The 26,395-nt window shown below is 42.9% G+C and overlaps 1 protein-coding gene across 3 annotated transcripts in view; it reads right to left on the bottom strand.

The window, feature by feature from the left end:
- The window catches only part of CD99 (CD99 molecule (Xg blood group)), a 33,485-nt gene extending 8,624 nt beyond the window's left edge, over positions 1-24,861 (bottom strand). Inside the window, exons 1-8 of one of the 3 annotated variants that reach the window (XM_083611108.1) lie at positions 24,548-24,861; positions 10,833-10,865; positions 9,687-9,740; positions 7,487-7,522; positions 5,923-5,994; positions 5,121-5,174; positions 2,221-2,244; positions 408-437 (exon numbers count right to left, since the gene is read on the bottom strand). In XM_083611108.1, the coding sequence (XP_083467234.1) occupies positions 408-437; positions 2,221-2,244; positions 5,121-5,174; positions 5,923-5,994; positions 7,487-7,522; positions 9,687-9,740; positions 10,833-10,865; positions 24,548-24,611 (367 nt within the window). In that variant the 5' untranslated portion in view covers positions 24,612-24,861. Of the gene's footprint in view, positions 1-407; positions 438-2,220; positions 2,245-5,120; positions 5,175-5,922; positions 5,995-7,486; positions 7,523-8,421; positions 8,529-9,686; positions 9,741-10,832; positions 10,866-24,547 lie in introns of those variants that run through there. The other 2 variants (XM_083611109.1, XM_083611110.1) reach the window with 2 other exon arrangements.
- Between the last annotated feature and the right edge of the window lie 1,534 nt (positions 24,862-26,395).

Raw genomic sequence — 26,395 nt, 5'->3', positions numbered from 1 at the left:
TGACCCATCATTGAGATTTTGCCATTTGTACTGTAATCCTAAACACTAGGAGTGGCTAACCCACATATCATATGTGGACACTAAAATGGTTTTGTGCCCCCTTCTCAACTGTAATTAAAAAAATAATAATTAGGTACATTGCATGTGAGAAGCCAACAACCCTGGGTGACTGTGATGTGTGAACATGGTCATTTTGGACTTTGCTTTAGTCAAACATTGTGCTCCCCCTTGGATATGATTTAATATCACAGTAAGATGTCATTTGTAATAGTTCTGTCCCACAACTGACCTGATGAACCAGAACACACACAGCAAGGATAAAACATATAAATCGCTGCAGCACAAAGGTTAACTTTTAGGGATGAGTTAAGAATCCAAAGTGCCATTAAAAAACCTCACAAGCTTACCTTCCGCTTTGCCACCAGAGTCCGAGCCACCTATGAAAACACTTTGTTAGAATATGCTTTGCAAACAGTAGCTCTTTATTCCCCCTTATGATGCAACTGCAGTAAAAAGTGTTCTACTTTCCAATTCAAATATTAGCAGAGTAAAAGATGGTCAGAAGGATTCTTGTATTAACAAATAAGCAGTATATGAAGGGCCAGTGCTATTACCAAGATAAATATTTACATCTAAATCTGAAGCCACTTCATATATTGTTCCTTCTTCTGCTCAATTATGAATAGCGATCAAAGGCAAGGTGCATATTATTAATCACTGAAAGATATAAATAGTGTGGTACACTTTTTCAAAGTCGGCTGCTGCTCCTTGTCAGAAATGCTTACCCAAAGGTACTCTATCACTTATCCCTAAAGGGCTTTGACTTTGGAATGATCTCTGCCTCAGGTTACCTCTGTCCCCTTCATTGTTGAGAGACAGCAACTGAAGACTTTATAGATCACACAGAACTTTCGAAATTGTTGTTGTTTCATTGCCACATCAGAAATTTCTGGGTTGGTGTTTCAATGATGGTTATTCTCTAAATATTTTAGTTTGGCTTGCATTTCATTTCCAGATGTATTTTGCTGTTTATCTTTGTGCTGGGCATGGCCTAAGACTCCCAGAAGGCAGGGCGATTCTCCCTCCCCCCTTTTTATAAGCCTTTCAGAGTTCCTTGGAAGAGATACTTAGAATATTACCTTTCAACAATTAGCTGTAACCCTTTTAGTTTCCAGATAGAAGTGCTGTACTATGAAATACTCTGGATATGAGCAGTTAAGTCAGAGGGAAATGATACACAACAACCTTCTGAGAACGCTGAATGCAATCACATAACTGCCCTTCCCAATATGTGAGTGGGAGTGGGAGTGGGAGGGAAAGAAATGTAAAAGTGTTGTTAGTGCTGCACTACTTCTGTATAAAAGTGAGATGGCAGCAGAGAGGATAGTCAGACTAGAGCCGCAATATTATTACACAGGTCTACACCAACTGTTTCTACTGCTGATGTACTGAAGATACTGTGAAAAGGTAGCAGTCTGAATTCATCTTGGTCCCTTGCTTATTGTTCTACATCTGCAGATTAACCTCACCTAATACATCCCTTGGTATCTGACCAGACATGATGGACCATCTCCTCACTCTACCTGCAGTCTTGCCAATCCTTTTGTTTGTGTTTGTTTTACCCATGACTGGCTCATCAATATCCATAGATGCGTCTTCTGTTTTTCTTATTACAGTCGTACCTTGGTTCTCAAACAGAATGTGTTCCGGAACAGTTCAAAAACCAAGGTGCGGATTCAGATTGGCTACAGGAGCGTCAGACATTCAGCTTCCAAAAATAGTTCAAAAACCAGAACACTCACTTCCAGGTTTAGATTGTTCAGGAGCCACTTTGTTTCAGGAGCCAAGGCATTTGAGATCCAAGGTATGACTGTAATCATATTTCTATCACACTGAGGTCCAGAACTACAAGCAATTGCTCTCTTGCCTTGTTTTGAGTTAGGCTATCCTTAAAATAAATTTGCTTTGATAAAAGGTATTAAGGACTGCCTGTGCAATTAAACTGGATTGTTTTCTTGTTTTTCTTTTTAGAACCTTGCGTGCCTTCAAGTAGCTCACAAACCTATGGAAAGCATATGATGAGCAGTATCACCAAGACTTGCAAGGGACTTGCAAGTTACAAGTAAAACAACAATGTAACAAGGACATGTGTGCTATAACCTACAGCAGTTGCAAAGGTCTTGCTACATGGAAAAGCAAACATTGGCACAGCTCACATACCTGAAGAAGGATTAGAAGCACGGCCTACATTAAGAAAGAAAAATTGTGCATAACAGCGTGAGAAGCAAAATCAACATAAATTATTCTTAGAAAAGTAACTGAGAAATTATGAGTAAGTTAGCTGTGCACAAAGTTAGCATCAATTAGCTGTGCATAGAACACATGCAGACATAACCAATTACAACTATGTGTTTGCACTTCTTTACTTAAAATGTAGAATAACGTTCAAACTATCAGAGTCTTCTGCATGAGCCTTGCAAAACCAGCCCCAGATCAAAACTCAAAGATTATTCAGCCATTTATCATGCTCAATCAAGGTGATTCATGCATTTATCATGCATGATCATTTAAGTGTGTCCTATCTATGAAGGACCTTCACAGGGAGTTTCAAGGAGCATGTAGACAAATCTGAGCAGTACAAGTGCCACCACTACAGACACTCACTTGTGCCATTAGTTCCTTGAATGGTTAGAACAGAAAACTAAAACTATTAAATAAAAAGTCAATGTTATTAACTGTGTTATGTTAAGAGTTTCTGTCTGGTCAGGAATGCTGAAACCGCTATTATGTACAAAGGGGTATAGAAAAGTAGATTCCCAAAGCTGTCATTTCAGGACTGGAAACTAATTCAACAGATACTGGGTCCAGGGCCAGCAGGGGAACAGATTCTTGAGTTTCATTTCTTTAAAAAGCAAGCCTTTAGTCCTTGCAGAACAAAAGTTAATAAAGCACAATGTGCAGGCAGTATACTAAGCAATTGGTTTGCAAGATATGAGCCTGCTTCCATTTTCAGTGTTTTAGCCAATAACCAAGATTGTCAAGTGCTATAAGGAAATTTAGAGTTATACATGTCCCGAGAAGACCCAGTAATAGCTTCAGAATGAAGCAGGAAGTCCTTTCTCCACAGAAGCAATTTTTGGGTGTTCCCTGGTTTGAGTGCAATTTCATTTCCCCCTCTACATTCGGACAACTGAGAAAGACTTCCTGGTTCACTCTGAAGCTGTTTTTATTCCATCGTCCCTAATAGAAAAGTGATTGTGGCTTTGAGAAAAAATTAAGAAATTCAAGAGTTTAGTGTTGCTGTGACTGAACTGTAGTTTGTCCACTCCAAAGCAAAAGGAATTTGCAAATATGAGCATTCATGCTCTTTCAACTCGGGGTTAATTTCATGCAAAAACTATTAACAATAATAATTCATCATTAGTATATTTATATTACAAAGTGGGCTTTTCATGGTAAAGAAAGCACGAGCTATATCAGCTGTGTTGCTATACTAATATTGGCGGTGGGGGCTAAGAGAAAGTAATGTATGAAAACCTGAAGCCACTTCATATAGTTGATGGTATCAAAAGCTGCTAAGAGATGAAGCAGAAGTAACAGAGTCACACACCCACTGTCTCTTTCTTGACCAGGGCAACCAAGGCTGATTCAGTTCTGAAACCAGGTCTGAAACTCAGATCGCAGCAGATCCAGGTAATCAGCCTCATCCAGGAATGCCTGCAGTGGCTCCACTACCACCTTCTCAGCCATATTTGCAAAGAAAGGGATGTTGATGATTTGCCTATAGTCACTATATTCTGCTGGATTCAGAGCAGGCTGTTTAAGAAAATATGCATCATTGTGTCTTTAAGAGTAGTGGGAGGCATGTGATTACAACAATGAGGCACTGACCACATCCGGGACCAATTCGGTCGCTCCACTCCAACTGACAGGCTCTAACCAGCACTGGCAGTATCCTGTCTACATCATCAGACCAAATTAACTGGAATCGATCCCACAACACTGGATCCAACAATGTTGTGTTATCGACATTTGGGCTGGCAATGCCACAACAGGATAGCTGGCCAACTTTATCCTCAAAGTGTTTAGCCAATTGGTTACAGAAAAGGCACCATGTGCTCCAGAGGTCCACCCTACCCCCTGGTCAGGAGTGATCAACCTCCAGACCATACAGAACAACTCTGCTGGTTGGCTTCTCAAGGATGTGATGCAGATATTGGAGTAGGATCTCTTCGCTGCCCCCACAGCTTTGTGGTAGTTCTGATTGCTCTGGAGCAAGATTTACACTGCTTATGCTCCTGTCCCCACCCAGGCAACCACAGCTGCTCAATAAACCAAGGATGTATAGTTGAGCATTTGCCATGGCTATACTTTTACAAGCTTTCTCAACTCCCAACCTGTTTTTAGACATTTCCTGTTTCAGAAATTAATTAATAGCACATTGAATAGAAATGTTACTAAAATCTTTTTTTAAAAAAGTTGTAATTAACTTACTTTCAGATGCCTGTCCCTGGAAACCATGTATTTATGCACAAAGTTTTCAGTGTCGTTGCCCCTAACCCCCACCCCCTCAGCATCGAAGGGAAACATCTGTAAGAGATGGGGAACACGTGGCCTTCTAGCCATTGTAGGACTCCAGGTCCCATCAGCCCCAAGATCAGGAATGATGGGATTGTAGTCCTATATCACCTGGAGAGATGCAAGTTCCCAAGCCCATCTCAAAATACCTACAGGTATTCTAATCAAGATGATTTCCAAGTAAAATGTTGAGTTTCTGTAAGCACCAAAGCTAAGATCACAGCACAATCCATCTTTTTAGTTTGTCCCACACACCACACCCCCAAATAAAACATTTCAACTTATTTTGGCTAGTAGAAAACTGTTAAAAATGTTTAAATTAATATTTTAAAAAGGTTTGCTTAGTTAATGCAAGTCAATCCAGCTAAATTAAATCTCAACTGATTTAGGGAAACATATTATTATTATTATTATTATTATTATTATTATTATTATTATTATTATTGGACCAGAGAACCCCCATCATAATCCCTCAGTATTATAAAAAAACACAAATGTGACATATCTAAGTATATTTATAACAGTTTGCACTAGAAACTTACCTTTTGGTGGATCGGGGGGTGCCTGACCATCATTTAAATCCAAATCACTAAAATCTTTGAAAAGAGAATATTTGTTAGAATGAAGTCTTCTAAAAACCCACAACATATATTTCCTATGGCAATCTGTACACTATGGTGTTTGTGGCACTTTTCCAGGGACCATGAATATAGCTACAATCCCAAGCATGTTTACCATGAAGAAAAGCCCACATAATTCAGCTAAGCTGGTTATGGAGAACGTGTAAGACTCACATTGAGTTGCTCAAGAGGGGCAAGTGAACAGCCATGCTAGTGCCATTTTGTGAAACATGTTGGCATCAAGCACCCATGTGCATGATGGCATCACTCTCCACCTACAGTGCCTTACATTACATATATCCTTTATAAATTTCTCCATGTCTCCTGCAAAAGGTCTGGTGCAGTAGCTCACTAAATGAGCTCTAACCAGGTTCACAAATCACTTCAAGTTCTGGTTAAAACTAAACCAGAATCAATGCTGATATAAAGCTCCATTATATTACTGCTGACAAAGGAAGGAAGTGAGAATGAGAGGGGGAAAGAGAGAGTGCATGTGCCTGCAGCCCACACCATATCCCTTAGCTATGGGTACGCCATCAGCAATGTTATATCAGCACTGAGCTGTAAATCTTGCAGATGGTGAACTATAAAGATCTGAAGATTCACCGAAGCACAGATGAAAGTTATCACCTCTCTTCTTTAATCTCATATTAGATTCTAGTTTACTGACCATAACTGATACTGTCAGGCTACGCTCTGAAGTAATATTTCTAGAGAAGCTTACCACCGGTATTGCCATGACTTCCAGGATTTGGCTGAGGTGGTGCTGGTGGTTCTGGCTTCTTGGGGTCATCAACTAACAGAGAGAGAGAGAGAGAAAGAGATAACAAACTTCAAAATATGAGAAGTAGAAAATACCTTGATAGTCTGATTTTGTAGGAATGGTATCCCATTTTCCTTGCTTCTTAGGTAGAATTATGTACTTGACAAGCCCATCCACAATGGTAAAACTTGGAATCTAGCTTAAAGCCAATACCACAGCTGTGTGTACATGACATCCTGGCATGCTCTCAGGTTATTCCATCACTTTCTTGTTCAGCAGCTTTCATACCCTCAGAAACCCATCCAAATTTAAGGAGGGGTTTGGCACAGGGCTATTAGGATCTGGGAAACCAGGGTTCAAATCTTCACTCAGCCATGGAACTGATTAGGTGATCTTGGGCCTGTCTCTCAGCAAAATGTATCTCACAGCATTGTTGTGAGAATAAAATGGGGATGGGGAGAACTATTTAGAAGACCCTAAGCTCCTTGGGGAGGAGTTGTTCCAGACCAAGCAGGATAAATAACTTCGCCTCTCTTCCCTCAAGTTTCTTTTGGTACAGGAGTAAAGGCAGCTCAATAAGCCACTGTAATATACATATTACTTCCCCGCAGTCACTAAGAATGTCACCTGCCAACTCCCCCAAATTATAAATGTATCCAGGTGAGGGATGTATAGATTACCCGCAGTGACTAAAGAATGCATACACAGAGCAAGGGAAAGGCAAACACAAACAGCATCTGTAGTGCTGGGTCAGATGCCTGAAATTGGTGCCTCAAGGTATTTTGGACTGCAACTCCCATCACCCCTAGCCAGCATGACCAATGGTCAGGGATGATGGGACTAGCATTCTTGCAACATCTGGCAAAGGTTTTTATAGTGTGCAAAGTGTGACTGTAGACTATCTTGCAGCACCATTTCCTAAAATCTGCGGAAGATGGAAAAGGCAATTCTCTGGCCGATTTTAAGTAAACTGTTTGATGCAACTGTACAGTTGGGATACTGCTTTGTCCATTATATTTGCTTATGCTGCTCAACTGGGATAGGGAAGCTCTGGCTCTTGGGCCAGTCTTGCCACATGAGGCCATTTTTTCCCCAAAACCACAGCCACCTACCTATCTGGGAGGGTGACATCAGCTGCTGAGGGAGCTGGAAGAGTTCAATTTAGCTGCAAGTGCCACTTCCTCACAGGCAAGTGGTGTGTGCAGCCAAAGCAGCAGGATTTAACTGCCACTCAACAGTTGATAAGCCGAGTTTAAATCCTGCTCAGACCCCTGCAGAAAGCAGCACTGAAATCTCAACTCATCAGCATCTTGCCGGATGCTGCTTCAAAGCACAACACAGGGCTGTTTGAAAGCCTTTTGCAAACAGCTTCACACTGCTCTTTAAAACCTTAGGTTTGCAGAGGTCTGAAGTGCTATTTGTACAAAGGACTTTCAAAGATCCTCGTGCTATTGTCTTTGAATTTGCGACTGTCTTCAAAAACAACATACAAACTAGACTTGCATGGAGTGCAGACAATACTTACCAAAGGCATCTTCCAAGTTAAAGCCATCATCATCATCTAAACAGGGAAGACAACACAGTTGTAATCTTTCTCCCAGAAATGAAATACTCCAAGTAAAACGATTTAGATTTTATTATTATTATTATTGATAATAGTAAGTGACACACACACCGGGGGGGGGGGGGCGCTTCACAATGTATGTAGAACCCTATTTAAATTGGGTACTCATGGTCAATGTCAGGGGTTGCCAATGAAATATTATAGGTTAAAATGATTGATATTTTATAAAGCAGAAAGGATGGTACTCAATAAAGTAGATTCACTAGCACGAAGATTAAAACTAGCCCAATGAGATATCCCACTGCATGTACCTTGCACTGTCCCCGAATTTGCTCTGAAGGGTTGGGGGAACTTCCAGAACAGATTTAGGGAGTACACAGGGAGGAGGGGGAGGAACACATTCTGTTGCGCAATGAGAAACTTTGGAACAGTTATTAGTACTTCATGCTTTCCCCTCTGTAAATGGTCTGGCAAGGCTATGTCCCCATGGCATGCCCTGACTCTAGGCCCAATATCTTGGAAATCACACCTCTGTTGGTGACACGTGTTCACATTCATGTACACATGTAGTCAAGGATGCATTATTTGGATGTTTGTCCTGCCCTATACGTAGCCTGAAGTGGGTTGCATTATTAGACCCTATATGCATGAATTATCAGTGTTATGGAAAGTTCACTCACACATCGGGCAAAAAACAAAGCAAAACATTGGACTAAGGCAAATTTGGCATCTACTTGTCTTGTACTCAGCAGAGCGCACTCCTCCATTGTTTCCGGAGACGGAGGGATGACAACTCATGACACACAATGCCATTTATAACCCAAACCTAGTCACGTACACTGAAAAATAAATGTATAGGAATAGCAAGTCAATGTTCTGATTACTCTTATACCCACTTTGTGTTGGCTTTTTGTTAGGTGGAATCGGCTTCTGTGTTACATCTGTTGGATCTGCCATATTAAAAACACACAGGGCTTAATATCACTTGAATGACTAGTTACCAGGGGGTAGTTGCTAGGACTGATTAGTGATTCAGCATTTTAGGTGTACACACACACAAACAAACTGGACAGAGCTGCCAAGTTAAAGCCATCATCACCTAAACAGGGAAGACAACACGGTTGTAATTTTTCTCCCAGAAATGAAATATTTCAGGTAAAACGATTTAGATTTTTAAAAAATGATAACAGTAAGTGACACACATGGGGCGGGTGTTTTCACAATGCACATAGAACCCTATTTGAATTGGGCACTCATGGGGTTGCCAATGAAATACTATAGGTTAAAATGATTGATATTTTAAAGCAGAAAGGATGGTACTCAATAAAATAGTTTCACTAGCACCAATAATAAAACTAGCCCAATGAGACTTCCCACCAGATGTACCTTGCACTGTCCCTGATTTTGCTCTGAAGCATTGGAGGAACTTTCAGAACAGATTTAGGGAGCACACCGGAGAGGGGGGCGCTCCAGCACAGCATAGTAGCTCCCTAGCAGCCCACCCACTTAATCTGCCGTAACATATGGCAACAGCAATTGTTCTTGCCTGTTTTTATCTCTCTGTTCAAAGAACTACTTGAGTAGAGTGGTTGGTCCAGGCAGGAAGGTGTTCAAGCAGCATTTGCACGTATATCTTTACCCACTGACCCCTTTTCAATTTTGTAACCAATGCTTTTATTTTTCACCCAAATGGAAGTCTGTGTTCTGCTGCAATTTCCCCTCCGTAAATAGTCTGGAAAGGCCATGTCCCCATGGCATGACCTGACTCTAGGCCCAATATCTTGGAAATCACACCTTTGATGGTGACACATGTTCACATTCATGTACACATGTAGTCAAGGATGCATTATTTGGATGTTTGTCCTGCCCTATACGTAGCCTGAAGTGGGCTGCATTATTAGACCCTATGTGCATGAATTATCAGTGTTATGGAAAGTTCGCTCACACATCGGGCAAAAAACAAAGCAAAACATTGGACTAAGGCAAATTTAGCATCTACTTGTCTTATACTCATCAGAGCACACTCCTCCATTGTTTTCTGAGACGGATGGATGACAACTCATGACATACAATGCCATTTATAACCCAAACCTAGTCATGTACACTGAAAAATAATTGTATAGGAATAGAAAATCAATGTTCTGATTACTCTTATACTCACGTTGTGTTGGCTTTTTGTTAGGTGGAATCGGCTTCTGTGTTACATCTTCAGGATCTGCCATATTAAAAACACACAGGGCTTAGTATAACTTCAATGACCAGTTACCAAAGGGGGCACTTGTTAGGACTGATTCAGCATTACACACACACACACACACACACAAACAGACAAACAAACAAACAAACTGGACAGGGCTGCACTTATTTTTGCTGGTAAGATAGTTGCTTGACTGCATTTTTATTCTTACTAGACCTCACCCAGGATGTTTTCCAAAGGGTGGGTAACATATATTCATTATTTTTAAAAATACACAAAGAAACCAGATACAAGGTGCGAGCCTTTGCTGCTCATTTGCACAATGAGTAAAGTAGAGCTGTGCCAAACCCTAAACTGGTCATCCGAAGGGGGTAGGAGGCAAAGCAAAGTTTGTGCCAAAGCAGGGGGTGGGGAATGGAAGGTAGGAATTCACTTTGGACAGTGCACATGGTCAAGCTTTAAAGACCACACCCTTGTGTGGGTGTGGGTGTGCATGGGGGGGCGTGAACTGAAAGAGCTGCTTAGGTTCCCACAAGGGATTTGTGCTAGCTCAGAATAAATGTTTTCACCTGGGTGTGGGGGGTTGAATACCAAACTATATTTGCAATTCCCATCACTTTCAAAAGCAGTTGGGCAAGAGGCTACTGCTCCCCCAGCCCATGTGCCAGCATGTCTAAAGCCCCTTAGGCTCACATAACTGAGTAGAGGTGTGCACTGACCATAAGATTTGGTTCAGCCTCAAATTCATCTGAATCCAGTGTACACCCTGGTAATTAGTTTTCCAGCTCTCTTGAATATATAGTGCTGTGCTGGTATGTTAATCACAGCTCAATCTCATGGCACTGCAGATTTTTACATTAAAGTAATTTAACATTTCCTCCCCCTCCTACCCTCAATTCTACATTATCCACCTTGTTTAAAATTATTGGGCTCTATAAATCAGGATTATCCCTCTTGATTCATCAAACTGAGATAATGCAGCATGATGCATCTGAAGCTAAGACAGGGTTAAGATCCGATTTAGACTAAAATCTACATCACAATATCATGGTTACTATAAAACCCATTAAATATTCTTAAGTTTACTTCATTAGGTTGTAGTTAACTTACCGCCAAATGCATCTGCCAAGTCAAAATCTTGTCCTGTAAAATTAAAATATTTGCTTATTTATAAATATATTTGTATGCCTCTAGTCAAAGGAAAAAATAAGTCCAGTAGCGGAAGACTCTGGGGTTACGGCATTCATCTCGCTTTACTGGCCAAGGGAGCCGGCATTTGTCTGCAGACAGCTTCCGAGTCATGTGGCCAGCATGACTAAGCCACTTCTGGTGAACCACAGCAGCACACGGAAACGCCGTTTTACCTTCCTGCCAGAGTGGTACCTATTTATCTACTTGCACTTTGACGTGCTCTCGAACTGCTAGGTTGGCAGTAGCTGGGACCGAGCAATGGGAGCTCACCCCGTTGCGGGCCCTAGGCTCTGTGATTTAGACCACAGCACTACCCACGTCCCATAGCCGCCATACATACATACAATAAAAACAACATAAATATTTAAAATCAGAGATCATCAATAGTTTCTTAATTGCTTGCACAAACTTGGTGACATAGAACTTTTTCCAGCACATGTTTAAAGGTTAAAACAAAAGGTGACTGCTAGGTCTCTGTTGGAAAAGCATTACACAGGCTCAGTTTCCTGTCACTGTTAGATTAACCTCACCCACTTGGGGAACAACCAGTGGTGGTCCTGCAGATGGTCTTAGTGATTTGGCTGGGATACAAGGCTTCAGATGGTCCTAACATGGGCCTAAGTTGTTCGGGGCTTGATAATGCATAGACCGTAAACCTGTCTTGGTAGCAGCCACTGTGGGTGTTATACAAATGGTTTTTCATGTTGTCAACCACATGCCCCCATCAGCAGTCTGGCCACCACATTCTGCACCACCTGAAGTATCTGAACCAGAATACAAATTCTCATCTTCTCCTTCCTTGTTAGCACCAATATATCCGGCAGTTTAATCTTGCCAGATGGGCTGAAGGACAGCCAATAAATTGTATGGTAAACCCAAAAACAAAACTGCAAATCTTGTGATATACGAAACCAGTGGTAATAAAGAGTCTTCCCTACGGTGTAGACCTATAAAGGGCTATTGGCCAAGACTGTGTCCAGAGGCAGTTTACCTCTAAATGCCAGGTACTGGTTTCCTTTCATATCCTGCTTGTAAGCTTCTTGGAAGCACCCACTAGAAACAGAACACTAAACTAGATGACTCCTCAGTCCGTTTCCTTAAGATTGTTTATATCTAGTTGCATAGATATGCCCTATGTCACATACAAGGGGTCACCAATGTAGCATCTGTGTATACATATGTGCCCATAGCAGCTTTCGTTGCCCCCCCCCCCGTCCCTTCCACTGAAATTAAGCTTGAAAGAAGCATTTTGTTGTAGCCAGAAGAACTGGCTGCAATGTGTGCTTAGTTGTGGTGTGTGTTGCCCGTGACAGTATCTTCAGGCTGCAAATGAATCCAAGGTTGGCAGGCTCTGCCACATGCAAAAGAACAGTCTAAGGAAAAAATGGTCACTGCAGGGCGATTATAACAAAACACAAGAGCTTGTCCAATTAACTTTTCCATTCTTCCATTTCTTAACATGATTGAAGAGGCATTACAAGCTTGCCAAACACATATCCCTCGGCATCTATCAACAGTACCCTTGTACCCCCAAACTTGTCTATTTCCCTTGGGTAGAACTATGGGTTTTCAGAAGGTTCTCAATAGCAGCGCAATAGATATGCTCCCTCAACATCACCCTGCAAAGCTGGAACAGCAGGTGCTAATGCTTTGTGACCTGAGTGATCACAATTTTCTTTAAGACAGGATGCCATCAGTCTTCTCGTACCTGCTCAGGGATTGTGTTCTCCCCAAAGCCCTGAACTTGGTGTTTAAAGGATACATGTGTCCACCCTACATGACTTCTGGGCAAGTTGTCTTTCAATCCTGCACCCAAAACTAATCCATGGATAAGTGCATGACCGCATTCATGCTGGACCTGCCCCACCCTACAGCAACTACTACTTCCAGTGTTCAATTCCACCACGCATGAGGAAAATGAAATGGAGTCTAATAATGAGATGATCCAAAAGGCAGCAGCTTCTGCTCTAGCCTTATATGGATATCGCTGGCTGTGACATATTAATGTTTTTTATTGCTGTTATTATGATAGCGATTGTTTTAAACCATTGTTTTAAATGGCTGTAAGCGGGTGTCCAAAAATATTGTGTTCTGAATGGTAGTTAATAAATCCATTAAATATAATAATATAAAGGCCTGCTGATGAAAGCAGCAGGAATCAGTACAGTGGATGGATTAACACATTATCCATTTTTATTTTCAGCCATAGACAGTCAATTAGGGTGCAGGTATGTGTGAAAAACCATTAGCATGTTGATAAGGTGCCTTGTTTTTGGTGGGTTTTCTCCTCCAACTCAAAACTAATGTTTAAAAACACATACGGTAACTTATTTCCTGTCCGGTTACCAATAGAGTTTTATCAGGAAAGAAAGTGCTGAGTGGGATGAAAGTTCTGTTCTGATATTGGCAGATATAGCTTGCTAAACAACTATAAAGTGTGACTAAACAGCTCAACACCATTCAATTAAAAATAACATGGTTCCCAACTTTTCTTAAAAAATTGAAAGAACTTCTAAAAATCAGAAAGATGGTTGTGTTCACAGAAGGATCCCTTACACCCATGGAGAAGAGTCAGGATCCAGCCCAATGAGATCAACACCAATGAAAACATTGTGCCACCTTTTCAATAAACAAAAGCAAGCGTCCATTTCAAATGACTGGAGGGGGGTAATATTTAACCTCTCCCTCCTGCCGCCTTGCATTTTGATCATTTTTATTGTTGCGATTTTCTCAGAGTTTCATTTGTCATCTGCAATCCATTTAGCAACAGAGGCACACCAAAACCACTGGGTATGGGATTTCAGAACGATGAAGTGGGGGACACCCTCCCCGCTAAAATGAATAACAGACTGGAATGCTTTTGCCATATCACCTCTGCAAAACAGCTCAATAGAGAGATCTGGACATTTGGACACCTTTAAAGCAGAGGGACTGGCATACAAGCATGACTCATATGAGAATAACTGACAGCTTGCAACAGCATGAGTCATCTCGTGCTACGCAGAAATCTGTGGGCTACCCGATGAGGCAAAAACCCTGGCAGGATGTTTACACGTGCTGCCAAGCAGCCCTTTATAATTAGCTCTGCAGCAACATACCACGAAGTTGGGAAGAGTCGACGCTGCACTGCAGATTCAAGAAAGTGTACACCACACAGACTGCTTCTATCAGCACACTGCTCCAAGCTAAAAAGCTGCTGTTGTACTAATTTTCTGTCCAAGGAAAAAGTTATCTCAAAGCCCTTTTTAAGATGCAAGGGATCAAAAATGTACTGTCCGAATAGCTTTAAGTTAGGAATTGCCAAGCTTAGGAGACAAAGCTTTTTCATAGATTCAAGTACTACAACCGCAACTGCATCTACATGCTTTCCTATGAATCTGAAATCCCATGCCTCTGCTACTTCACTTTCCCTGTTTTTAACAAGTTACCATGCTGCCAGCTGCTTTTGGGTCTACACTAGGCTCCTTCCCACCCACCAAATCACTAAACTAATCTGTGTTACTTCATTCTACTGTGTCTTTCAGCAGTTCGAATCACTGCCTTTCAGGCCTTTTTTAAAGGAGGAGCCCAGCTGGGACAAATGCTTAACTTTCCACACATACATACACACAGCAAGTTGCTCTGCAAGACCACCTTCTGGGTTGGGATCATGAAAACATATCCCCTTTTTACCAGAAATCATTCCCCCTTTGGCATGCTGGCAGTTCACTTTACTGCAGAGGGTGAGGGGCGGTGAATGTGGGGGTGAAACATTTAATCCCTTGTCCACACTGGCCTGATCCAGATTGGGGCCTCATGCTGTTTTTTTGTGTAGCGACCAGTACTAAAAGCACCTTTTTTGGGGGGGGGGAGAAGCATGATTAACTTAATGTGTCCCCCTTCCAATGATCAGTTTCTTTTCCCAATAAGGCAATAACACTAGCCAGTGAAAATTTACCCCAGGTATTTTGGGGTTGTCCTGTTTTGATCAGCATATTAATCAGCATAGTCCATTAACCCCTTTCTCCCTTCCTGCCACATCTCTAGGTAACCATTAGCTCAGCTGATATGATGGCTGGGGACACAGCCATTATCTTAAGTTACAGCCCCAGGCAATAGAGGTAAAGAATACTTACTAGCTCAGCTGTAAGACAAACTTTATATTAGATATATGGAGAAGGAATGCTGTACTTTCCAAGTGAATGTAACATCTAAGTATAAATGGCTGCTCTCCATCTCAAAATATAGATGACAATCATTTGTTTAAAGTCAAACAATGGCTGCCATGGTCCCGACTGCCCAATATCAGAAGAAAGTAGAAGTTCCATGAGTTGCTCAATGGGAAATGAAATGCTGGTCTCTTGAAATGTCTTAAATTCAGCTATTTGATGGAGGGTAAAAAGAAATGTGCAGTGTAACACATACCATACGGAATATTTTTTATGAACTAGCAGACAATATGAACTAGATGAACCAATGATCTGACTCAGTATAAGACAGCTTCTTGCACTCCTGTTGACTGTTGCCAGTGTTAGGAAAGAGATTGCAATTTGCAAAAGTGGCTAAAGGGGTCAGTAAGTACCACTGACAGATAATTAATGTGTTTGCACAACTTAAAGAGTCTCTTTGTGTGGGGAGTGGTATTTGGTGGGGGGGGGGGAATCACTGCTTTGAACTGTGAACAGCAAGTAGCCTTCCGGGCCTTGGGTTAGCTTTTCCAAAGTTAGAAGTGCCAATGCCACAGTCTGTCAGCCATGAACTTATTTTAAATAGTTTGTACATCTCCCTTCCTCCTAAGAATGTTTAACTGCCTTGGCTAGACATAAGCAGTAAGGGAGCAGCCCAGATCACCCAGAGAAGTGTACTCCAAAAGAGGAAAGGGCACCACCAAAAAGACCTTCCATGGAAAATCAATTCTCAGGCAGGGTTCTATGGAGAAGGGCACCACCTAGTCTTGAAAAGCCATGTAAGGCTTTTTATATGTCAGAACCAACACTTTGAATTGCACACAGACAGATACAGGCAGCTGATGCAGTTGACACAAAAGGAGGAGGTATACTGAGTCCTATATAAACTAACTTCTAACATAACATAGTGTAAAATGTAAGAGCCCCACTGGAACATAACCAAGGTCCACCTTACCTAACATTCTGTTCGCACAGTGGCAAATCAGAAGCATAGCACCATGAGCACTGAACACTGAACCATTACTAAATGCATTGTTGTGACTGGGTTAAGAGCATAGTACTTCTTTTGGAATACAGTTAGCTGTTCAAGAATCCTATCCTTAAGACTTTTCTGATACTTTAATGCAAGGCTAAACTTTCATAAATTAACACTTGCACCTCCCACAAAAAAATGAAGGCCATGAGGCATGCCAGACTGATTTGACTTATTCATCTGTAGAAATACTACCCAAAATTGATTGCAACCAAGACCTTGACAACAAGATTTGGGATTTCCCTTGTCTCACTGAGACTCATGATGCAATTTCCAGGTGGAAAAATCAAAACTGGAGACAGAATTACTAGAATCCAAAACTAAGAACTTGTCAAAAATGTATAACTTGCTGTTGGAATGGAATACACAGGATGAAATAGTTAAATCAGCTATGATCAAGTGGGCACAAGATATTGGTCATAACATTATGTTTGAGGACTGGGAACGGTTGTGGACCACCGGTATAAAATTTATGGCATGTAATGCCTTGAAAGAAAATATTATGAAAATGATTTATAGGTGGTACATGACTCCAGTCAAGCTCGCAAAAATTTACCACTTGTCTGATAATAAGTGTTGGAAATGTAAAGAGACTGAAGGTACATTCTTTCACCTTTGGTGGACATGCCCAAGGATCAAGGCTTTCTGGGAAATGATTTATAATGAAATGAAAAAGGTATTTAAATATACCTTTCTGAAGAAACCAGAGGCCTTTCTCCTGGGTATGGTCGGCCAATTGGTGCCAAAGAAGGACAGAACATTTTTTATGTATGCTACAACAGCAGCAAGAATACTCATTGCAAAGTATTGGAAGACACAAGATCTACCCACCGTGGAAGAATGGCAGATGAAAGTGATAGACTATATGGGACTGGCAGAAATGACTGGCAGAATTCGAGACCAGGGAAAAGAGACGGCGGAAGAAGATTGGAAGAAATTTAAGGACTATCTTAAGAAACATTGTAAAATTATTGAAGGCTAGAACGATGTTGATTCAGAAATTAAGGGGTTAAAAGCTGTAATGATTATGTGATTAAGAAAAGAAAGGCTAAAAATTATATAGAAATTAGGGGAAGGATTTGCTGAATTGACTTAATTAGAGAATGGAATACAGAAAGGGGAGGTATGAGGAGGTCGGGAAAGTAAGTTTTATGAATATAAGGGATGGAAATTATACTTGTTTTGTATGTGTTCTGTTTGGATTGTATGTATTTTTATTGTTTTTGTTTTATTGTTCTGTTTTTTTCTGTTTTATATAAATTCCTAAACCTTAATAAATATATTATAAAAAAAGAGACTCATGATGCAATACATACTTTCGTATGGAAGGGGAATAACGCTGTCTCAAATGATTACCTTCAGCCTATAGTTTCTTTCCAATTTCCCCAGTATATATTTATACTCCAATAATTTAGTAATATTGATGGGAGTGCAAAATTTTCTGCAGAAAATTGTCCATTGCAAAAGTTTTATTTATTTACTAAATTTATATACCACCCTATACCCGAAGGTCTCAGGGTGGTTCACAGAACAAAATCAGAATATAAAACCACAAAATATATAATCAAAATAAAAACAACCTAATAACCCACCTTGCAAAAAAACCTCCACATTTTAAAAGGGCATAGGATGTCAATCAAATCAACCAAAGGCCTGGTTAAAAAGGAACGTTCTTGCCTGGCGCCTAAAAGTGTATAATGAAGGTGCCAGGCGAACTTCCCTGGGGAGTGCATTCCACAGATGGGGGAGCCACTGCAGAGAAGGCCCATTCTCATGTTGCCACCCTACAGATCTCTCGAGTTAATTGGTAACAAAGAATGGGTGCCAATTGTAGATGCATTATTAGGCAAACTTGGTCATTTCAAAGGAGCTCTTTTGGGCTTTGTATACCAAATAAGGGCAAAACATGCATGCTAACTAGATCAGTATTAGGGCACCAGCAATTTTTCCACTACAAATTATTTATATTTGCACTGATTATTTTCAAGAAAACCTACACCACCATGTTGTAGTTAACAGGAATGTATCAAATAGTTTCACTTCTGTTAATGGAAGAAGCTTCCAGCCATGGAAGGAAAACAGAGGCCCAGCTATTCCACAAGTCAACAGAGTATCTTCAAATCAAATCTGTAACTGTATCACTACAATCAGTTAAGAATGCAATAGGTTCCCAATTCTATCTTGCTGGATGTTTTTTTAATCTTTACAATGTTTATTGCATTGTGTGAGTGCCCCGTCTTCCATGATGTCATGGAAGCCAAGGTTTCCCAAGTACTGACAAAATCCAGACCTTCTTAGCTTCTCCAAGAAGCTGCATCATGTGCCCTCCTCAGACAGACGCACAGAAAGATGCAGCACCTAAGATTATGCCCAGGCTTTTAACATGGCAGTCTTACCCACACTGGAGTGTGATAAAGTTTCATTCTGGGTAACACCAATGTATATCTGCAGACAGCACTTAATGCAAAGCTTGTGCTCATTGTTGACTGTAAAGCTCAGTGTTGATTGCCTCTCTCTTTATTTTCTTTCACCTGCCATCATCATCCATTGCTTCCTTCCCCCCTGGAAATGGGCTATATTCCTTGCACAAGTGGGGGAAAGGAATGAAGAGCGAGCAGGTGGACCATTTGCAATCCACAGGATAAACATACCCAGTAAACACAAAGCTGCTGGCAAAAGTTCAAGGTTTATTCAATAAGGGTTGAGGGAAACAAACATCTGGAATGAATTGCCTAACAGCTTGTCTTCCAACAAAGATGCTGTTCCTCCTTTTTGTTCTTTTGACAGCAGTTTTGTAGGGGAAGACCCTATACTTAAAGCAGCTAATGCACTGCTGTTGCCTTGTGAGCTTACAATAGCTGCATTTATGCTTTCATTTGCCTGTTCTATGGACAGGCGGCTGGATTAATTTAATTGCTGTATTTTTAGGATTTTACTACAATACATATTATTGCATGTTGCCAGTTCAGTAAAAAGGTAACGGTAAAGGGACCCCTGACTGTTTGGTCCAGTCGTGAACGACTCTGGGGTTGCGGCGCTCATCTTGCTTTACTGGCCGAGGGAGCCGGCGTACAGCTTCCGGGTCATGTGGCCAGCATGACTAAGCCGCTTCTGGCGAACCAGAGCAGCGCACGGAAACGCCATTTACCTTCCCGCCAGAGTGGTACCTATTTATCTACTTGCACTTTAACGTGCTTTCGAACTGCTAGGTGGGCAGGATGCCAGTTCAGTACTAACATATTCATACCCTGCTCCTCTTCTTTTATCCCCAGAACAATAAACATAAAATACAATAATGCTAATATTTCTGCTAAGCTGTCCTGTTTTAAACATCCCTGCACCTATAAGATCCCCACTTGCTAGCATAATTGGAACCTTATGCATAACCAGGTGGGCAATAGCTAAATGGTAAGGCAATCTCTAGTAGGACAAGCAGCTCACACAGTAATTCTATGACGTGGGGCCACAGCTCAGCGGCAGAACAAACTCTGCAGGCAAAAGCTTTCAGGTTCAATCCTTGGAGTTTCCAGGCAGGGTTGGAAATGTCCCCATTCTGAAAACTTGGGTGAGCCATTGTGGGTCAGTGTAGGCCAGGGATGGGGGAACCTCATGCGTGGGGACTAAATGCAACTCCCCAAGCCTCTCAGGACTCTCCCCAGGCCAGCCCCCAGCAGCCATGCTTGCTGTCCATTTCAAGTGCTTTTGCCTGGCTGAAATAAGTCCTTGAACCAATGCCTCTTGCTGGACTGAATGGAGAAGTGTGTGCAAAACCCAGGCATTTTGTTGCTGGAATACACCCTACTGTACGAAGGCAAGAGTCATCTCCATTGCTCTGCCTCTTTTGCCTCTGCTCCTGGCCACTGCTGGCATGCAGCCCCCAGAAGGCTGCCACGAGGGTATGAAGTCCTTGGGCTGAGAAAATTCCCCACCACTGGTGTAAGGTAAAGGTAAAGGTACCCCTGCCCGTACGGGCCAGTCTTGACAGACTCTAGGGTTGTGCGCTCATCTCACTCTAGAGGCCGGGAGCCAGCGCTGTCCGCAGACACTTCCGGGTCACGTGGCCAGCGTGACAAGCTGCATCTGGCGAGCCAGTGCAGCACACGGAAACGCTGTTTACCTTCCCGCTGGTAAGCGGTCCCTATTTATCTACTTGCACCCGGGTGTGCTTTCGAACTGCTAGGTTGGCAGGTGCTGGGACCGAGCAACGGGAGCGCACCCTGCCGCAGGGATTCGAACCGCCGACCTTTCGATCGGCAAGCCCTAGGTGCTGAGGCTTTTACCCACAGCGCCACCCGCGTCCCGCGGTATTATAGAGAGAGGTATATTCCTGTACTTAGGTTTTACCCACAGTGCCACCCGCGTCCCGCTACCACTGGTGTAGGCATAGGCAATAGATAGATGGACTAGAGCTCTGACACAGTAGAAGGCGTGCTTTCCATGTTCCTAACTGCTCCTATTAATCATTGCATTCGGTCTCCTATTAATCATTGCTTGGCCTCACTCCTAATTGGGGATTTTGCCTACAGAAGCAATAGGCAATCATCTAGGACAACTTTCACAACAGCTGCTCTCTATTCCCCCATGTTTCACTTGTAATACTGTAGCCTCATGAATAGCACAAAAAGTCTCTCAAAGTATACAGAGGAAGTGCTGCATCTTGCCTGTGCTTATGCAGCATGCACATGCACTGGCAGGTTACCAGCTGACAAATATTATTTTATACTTGCCCATTGTTGCAAGGAGAAGTGAGAAAACATTTAATTGCAAAACAATATGTGTACAAATTACTTCCCTGCCAACCTGCATACTACTGTAGGGCTCTGTTGTTTGATAGTTGGTAAGGAAATGATTAATATGCCTAACGTAAGTGAACAGTCATAACAGTTCCAGTGAGGTGGCTTGCTCAGAGTGGTACATGTCACACAGAAGTTGGATCCAAGTACAGTACTTACATGTGTGCAAGTCAGTTCTAAAATTGTTTATTGGAAAACTATAATGCTCTCTTTAGGAGCAGGAAGATGAATAGTTTGGGCCAAGAAAGACTGTAAAGTTCAAGGCAGCCATCCCAAGCATATTACCCAGATACAGGTACCATTGAAATCTAGATTTATGTCCAAATAAACTTGTTTAGGTGGTGGATAATAAACTATGGTATTAAACTTTTTTAAGGCATCTAATAGAGTAAGGATTCCCTATGTTCTCCTAACAAAAAGTAAATGCATTTTTAAAACTTGGTCCTGTCACAGAGAACTATGCTGTAGTCAAAACGTTGTGTAGCTAGCTACGCTGCCTAAAATGGGAATTTATCTGGGCCAGAATTCCAAAATGGAAAGGCATTCAAGGAAAGCTATTTCCCTGTCTGGTTAAACTTAATGCAATTAGAGCAAAACAACTGCACTGCTCAACTTGTTATACATTCAACTTCAACATCGCTCAGCTGCAATGTTCAAGGAGTGCTTTTGGTCAAGTCAGTAGAATATTTTAGACTAACCTAACTCAGTGGGTTGTTCTAAGGCTAAAACTGAACATGATGCAAAGAGGAGGAGGCGTGTGATAGAACATTTTAACCCTTTGCTCTCTGATGCTTTTTCACCTCCACTCACACAGAGTGGTGCAGCAACCCCCTCCAGCGCCTGGGGCAGACCACAGTTGCTGAGTTTGTTTAGGGCAGTCACCGACTTCAGGGATGGGAAGTGGTTCCACCCCACTGCAGCACCCGAAATGCCCAGGAACTGCTGTGCTACCTTCATGCTCTCCCGAGTCACAGAATCCAATTCCCTCCCCCCCCAACTATGCTACTGTCCACACATTGCTGCTTGTAGTTCATGGGTGTGGGGGGGAGGGAGACAGAATAAATGAAGCTAAACACAGCTCTGGGACAATTTGCAGGTGTGCAAAAGCAGTAGAATGGAAAGGGTTAAAATGTTCCCCCCTCTCCCACAGGGCATTGCAGCTTGAGAGACTACTTTAGATAACAAAAAGAAAGAAAAACATCATGTGCAGCCTGAGCAATAACCAGTGCTCTGATCTCCAAGGAAGAAAGTCCTGTTACAAATGGTTTTTAAAAAATAATGATGATGATGATGATGATGATGACAATGATGATAGAATGATATGCTGTAGAGAAGACAATTTTGTTCTTCCAGTACATCAGGGCTGCTTCAGACAAAGATAACCACTTAAGTGTGAATATATTGTCATATCTAAATAGAACCACATACAAGACCAAAACAATTGTAAGCATACAAGACCAAAACAATTGTACGCATCCTTCACCTATGGGTGTGCACATGGTTTTTTTCCAGAAACTGTGGTGATTCCGTGGGGTGGGGGGAATGTCCCCAGATGTCACCAAAGGATGGAATTCTAGCATCATGTGCATCCCCCCTCCCAATTATTGAGTCACATAAAGGGCAATTCCCATCCTCATAATAAATATCTTCCAAAGAAGTCAGCTCAAACAATGTGACTAGCAGTCACAGTTAGTCCATAACTCAGGCTTCCTCAACCTCGGCCCTCCAGATGTTTTTGGCCTACAACTCCCATGATCCCTAGCTAGCAGGATCAGTGGTCAGGGATGATGGGAATTGTAGTCTCAAAAACATCTGGAGGGCCGAGGTTGAGGAAGCCTGCCTTAACTGGACCCGTTGTATGTTAATAGTCTGCTAATAATACTGCATTTTCTATACTCGTGGAATGGTTATTCCATAGCCATGGAAAATCCTCCTTCAGTACCTCTGTCACTATTCAACAATAACATAACTAAGCCAAAAGCAGACATAGGTTGCAATCCTAAATGCACCTATTATGGAGCAAGGCCCCCTGAACTCAGTGAGTCTTCCCCCTAAGTAAACCTATATAGGGGTGCACTCTATATTGCCTTTCCCCCAGTGAAAATATACAAGTCCAAAGAATATTAGGTTGCAGTTAAGCCTACCCCATAAAAGTATAATAGATTTCAAGGCTACCTTCCTATTTGTTTAGGATGTTAATTCAGTGGCAAATAAATAAATCAGAGTCTGGCACAACCAGACAACAGGAAGAATGAATTTCCACAAACATCCTCCAGTTCACACTTTACCCTAAGTTCCCACCCAGCCACCTTCCTCAGTACCATTCGCTCTGCATTGGGATAGGCACTACCAAGTTTATAGTACCAGGTTCTTAAACAACTGGAAAAAGGCTCCACACAAAGACCTGTGGGCATGTCTAACAGGGAAGTGAAGCCAGAAAACACATACTTATCTAAGATCTTAACAGTGACATCTCTTTTGAATGTAGACATGATGCAGGCAGAATTCCCTCTCCTTTCAGAGCAAGCTTAAGGAGAATAATTCCACAATATTAGGACAACACCTGGGTAGCCAGGATTTTTGTTGGGGGGGAGAGACCTTTGTTGGGGGGAGCAGGCCTATTGCGTGGCGGGGAAAACCTCAGTTAGCTATATATTTTTATTTCTATTGATTTTGGGGGGCAGCTGCCCCTCCCTGACCCCCCTTGGCTATGTCCATGGGCTGCCCCCATACTTGAGGGGGCCAGGGCTCCCCAAGTTGATGGGCACTGCCATTCAAATGGTGTGGGTGTGCCCCACCATGTGATTGATTGGGCGGGGCAGGGTTTACCTCCCCCCCCCCCAATATTTTATTCAACCTGGCATCCCTGTGGGTGTGATCCTGTCCATGTGGCCTAAAGATAAACCATCAGCATATTCTTCTTGGAAGTGTGTCCCAGACTCTAATGTTTAATTGGGTTTTTATTATTATTATTGCCCACTATGTTTTCAGTTATTCTTATTTTATCTGCCTTGTGTCCCTATCAGGGGAAAAGGCAGGGTGTCCCTAAATACATAACAAAAACAACTTGCTTACAGCCCAATTTGGGTCAAACGCCTGTCACCCCGTTGCGATTCCCACTGCCCCCACCCCAAAAAAGAAATCCTTCTAGGATCCATTTGAGCAGTGATTTTTTTTCTGGAAAAAAATGTTTAGGGGTAGTCTCATTTGGACTCCAGAAAACCACCATTTTATAGTTCGAATCGGGAAAAATAAATGCGGTAAATGGACAAAAAGACAAAAAAACCCACAAAAAATTTAGGGGTATGCGTACCCCCAGAAAAAAAAGCCCTGCATCTGAGCCGGGGACTCTTTTGGTAAGCCGAGCCTTCGAAGAAGAGGATGTCTTCGAGGATGTGCAGAGGGGCTTCCCTTCGCCCGCTCCTCGAGGCTGGCAGCACAAAGGCGGCGGGGAGCGGCGCTGCGGCGGGCAGGGGTGGGCGTCCCTTCGGCGCCTCCCGTCGGGGCGCGGCTGCTGCTGCTCCCCTTTTCCTGCCTCTCTCCCGGAGCCTTTGTTCGAGCTGGGGGAGAGAGGGACGGGCAGCGCCCCGCGTCGAAGGCTAGAGGCGCGCGAGGGGGAAAGGGCCGAGCAGCGCTCCTTACCTCGGCCGCGTCCCGCCAGCAGCACCAGCGCGGCGAAAGGCACCAGGAGGGCGAGTCTCGTCATGGTCCCGCCGCCGTCGACAGCTGCTGCTGCCGCCCGCCGAGACTTGAGGCGAACTTCGCGGCGCTCCCAATCCCTGCTCGGGTCCTTTCCTTGTTTCTCCCCCACTCCCCTCAGAGGATGGCGCGAGCGACCCCGTTTCCCGCGAGCTCCCTTCCTCGCCCTCTCCGCTTCAGCTGCAAAACAAGCGGCCCGCAACTTGCAGCCCCGCAGCCAAAAAGGGGACTCGGACGGCGCTTGCTTCGAGACCCGCCCCCAGGAGAAGGGCGGCCAATGCGGAGTGGGCGCCGAGCGCCGGCAGCCAATGGAAGGAGAGGCGAGGGAGAGCACCGCCCACCCCGGTGGCCAGGAGAAGACACCAGCGTTGAGTCATGCCCCGAAGTAATAGGAAACCCGCGGGCAGCCGCCGGCTCGGGTGTGGCGCAGCTGGGCTTTCTTCCATCTGCGAAGGGAGCCGTGTGTGGAATCGCAGGCCTGCTGCTCAGATCACAGCGGAAGGGGCCCGGATTTGGCTAGAGATTTGGCTAAACGGAGAGTTTGGCAGGGCTGAGGTGGGCAGGCCAACGGGGTCATCTTGTGTCCGCATGTGGCGGAAGGGATGCCTGGGAGATCCCGCCGTTGGCTTTCGGAGAGGCTCGGGTTTAAATCCGCCCTTATCTCCAGAGTTCACACGCGCAGCCTGAAATGTTGGCCTGATGATAAACTTGGGAGCAGAGAACCACGTGCGCGATCTTCAGCTGGTTGTCGGAAATGCAAGATATAAATGCAATACATATGATAAGCCATTGCTTGCTCTCTGGATGTTGTGAGGGCAGGCCAGCCTTATATATGTTGTAGCCAACAGACCCATCGAATCGAATGGACATGGCTAACTTAGGGTCAATTATTTCAGTGGGTCTACACTGACCCACTCCATTTAGTTGGACACAACCCTTTGAGACAACCTAGTAGTGTTAGATCTGTGAGGGATGCTTCACACAAGCCAGACATCTTATCAAGTGAGGATGCTTGAACCTCTTCTGGCAGGTTACCTCTGGCTAATATAATAACACAGACTGCACATGCATAGATCAGAGGTGCTGTCTTAGTAAAAACAGGTATGGGGAATTTGTCCTTCAGATGCGGCTAGACCACAACCCCATCATCTCTGAGTACTGACCATTCTGACTGGGGATGATGAAAGTTACGAGTTCGGCAACACCCGGAGGGCCAAAAGTTCCCTAGCTCTGGAACAGGAAGAAAAAAAAGCTGGTCAAATTTGGTCTTAATTTATGGAGTGGTTGCTAGTGAGCATAGCAAAGTATTGTTGCCTGGTAGGCATCATGTCTTTGAATAGCACTGAGCTATTTATTTTATTTCATAAAATTTATACATCACTTGATTGTAAAAAATAAAATAAAGCCTCAGGCTATGGCCTCCCCTCTGCACAAACAAGGTGCAGATATTTTATACTATAGAAAGTTACAAATATTAAGTTCCCTCATAAATTGAACTTCAAAAATGATTATTTAGTGGTTACTCAAGGTTTGATTTCTCCAGCTCCAGGAGAACACTGGTATTATGGGTGGGTGGTGTTTTTGTTTGCGCTTAACAATTAAAATAATTCCAGAGTTATTTGTCACCAGCTAAGTTTACTGGACTGTTACACTCTGACCCAACCTTTCTCCCCTGTTGGAAAGCATTATGCAGAGATTGTGCCAGCGTTATTCAAGGATCTCCCTTTCCGTACTATGGATTTAAAACATTGTTTTGTTTGGCAAAAGGCAGGCCCATGTGTTTTATTGCCA

The sequence above is a fragment of the Podarcis filfolensis genome (assembly GCF_964270895.1).
Source record: "Podarcis filfolensis genome assembly, chromosome: 4".
Taxonomy (NCBI): domain Eukaryota; kingdom Metazoa; phylum Chordata; class Lepidosauria; order Squamata; family Lacertidae; genus Podarcis; species Podarcis filfolensis.
This window is presented reverse-complemented; position numbering and strand designations above follow the sequence as displayed.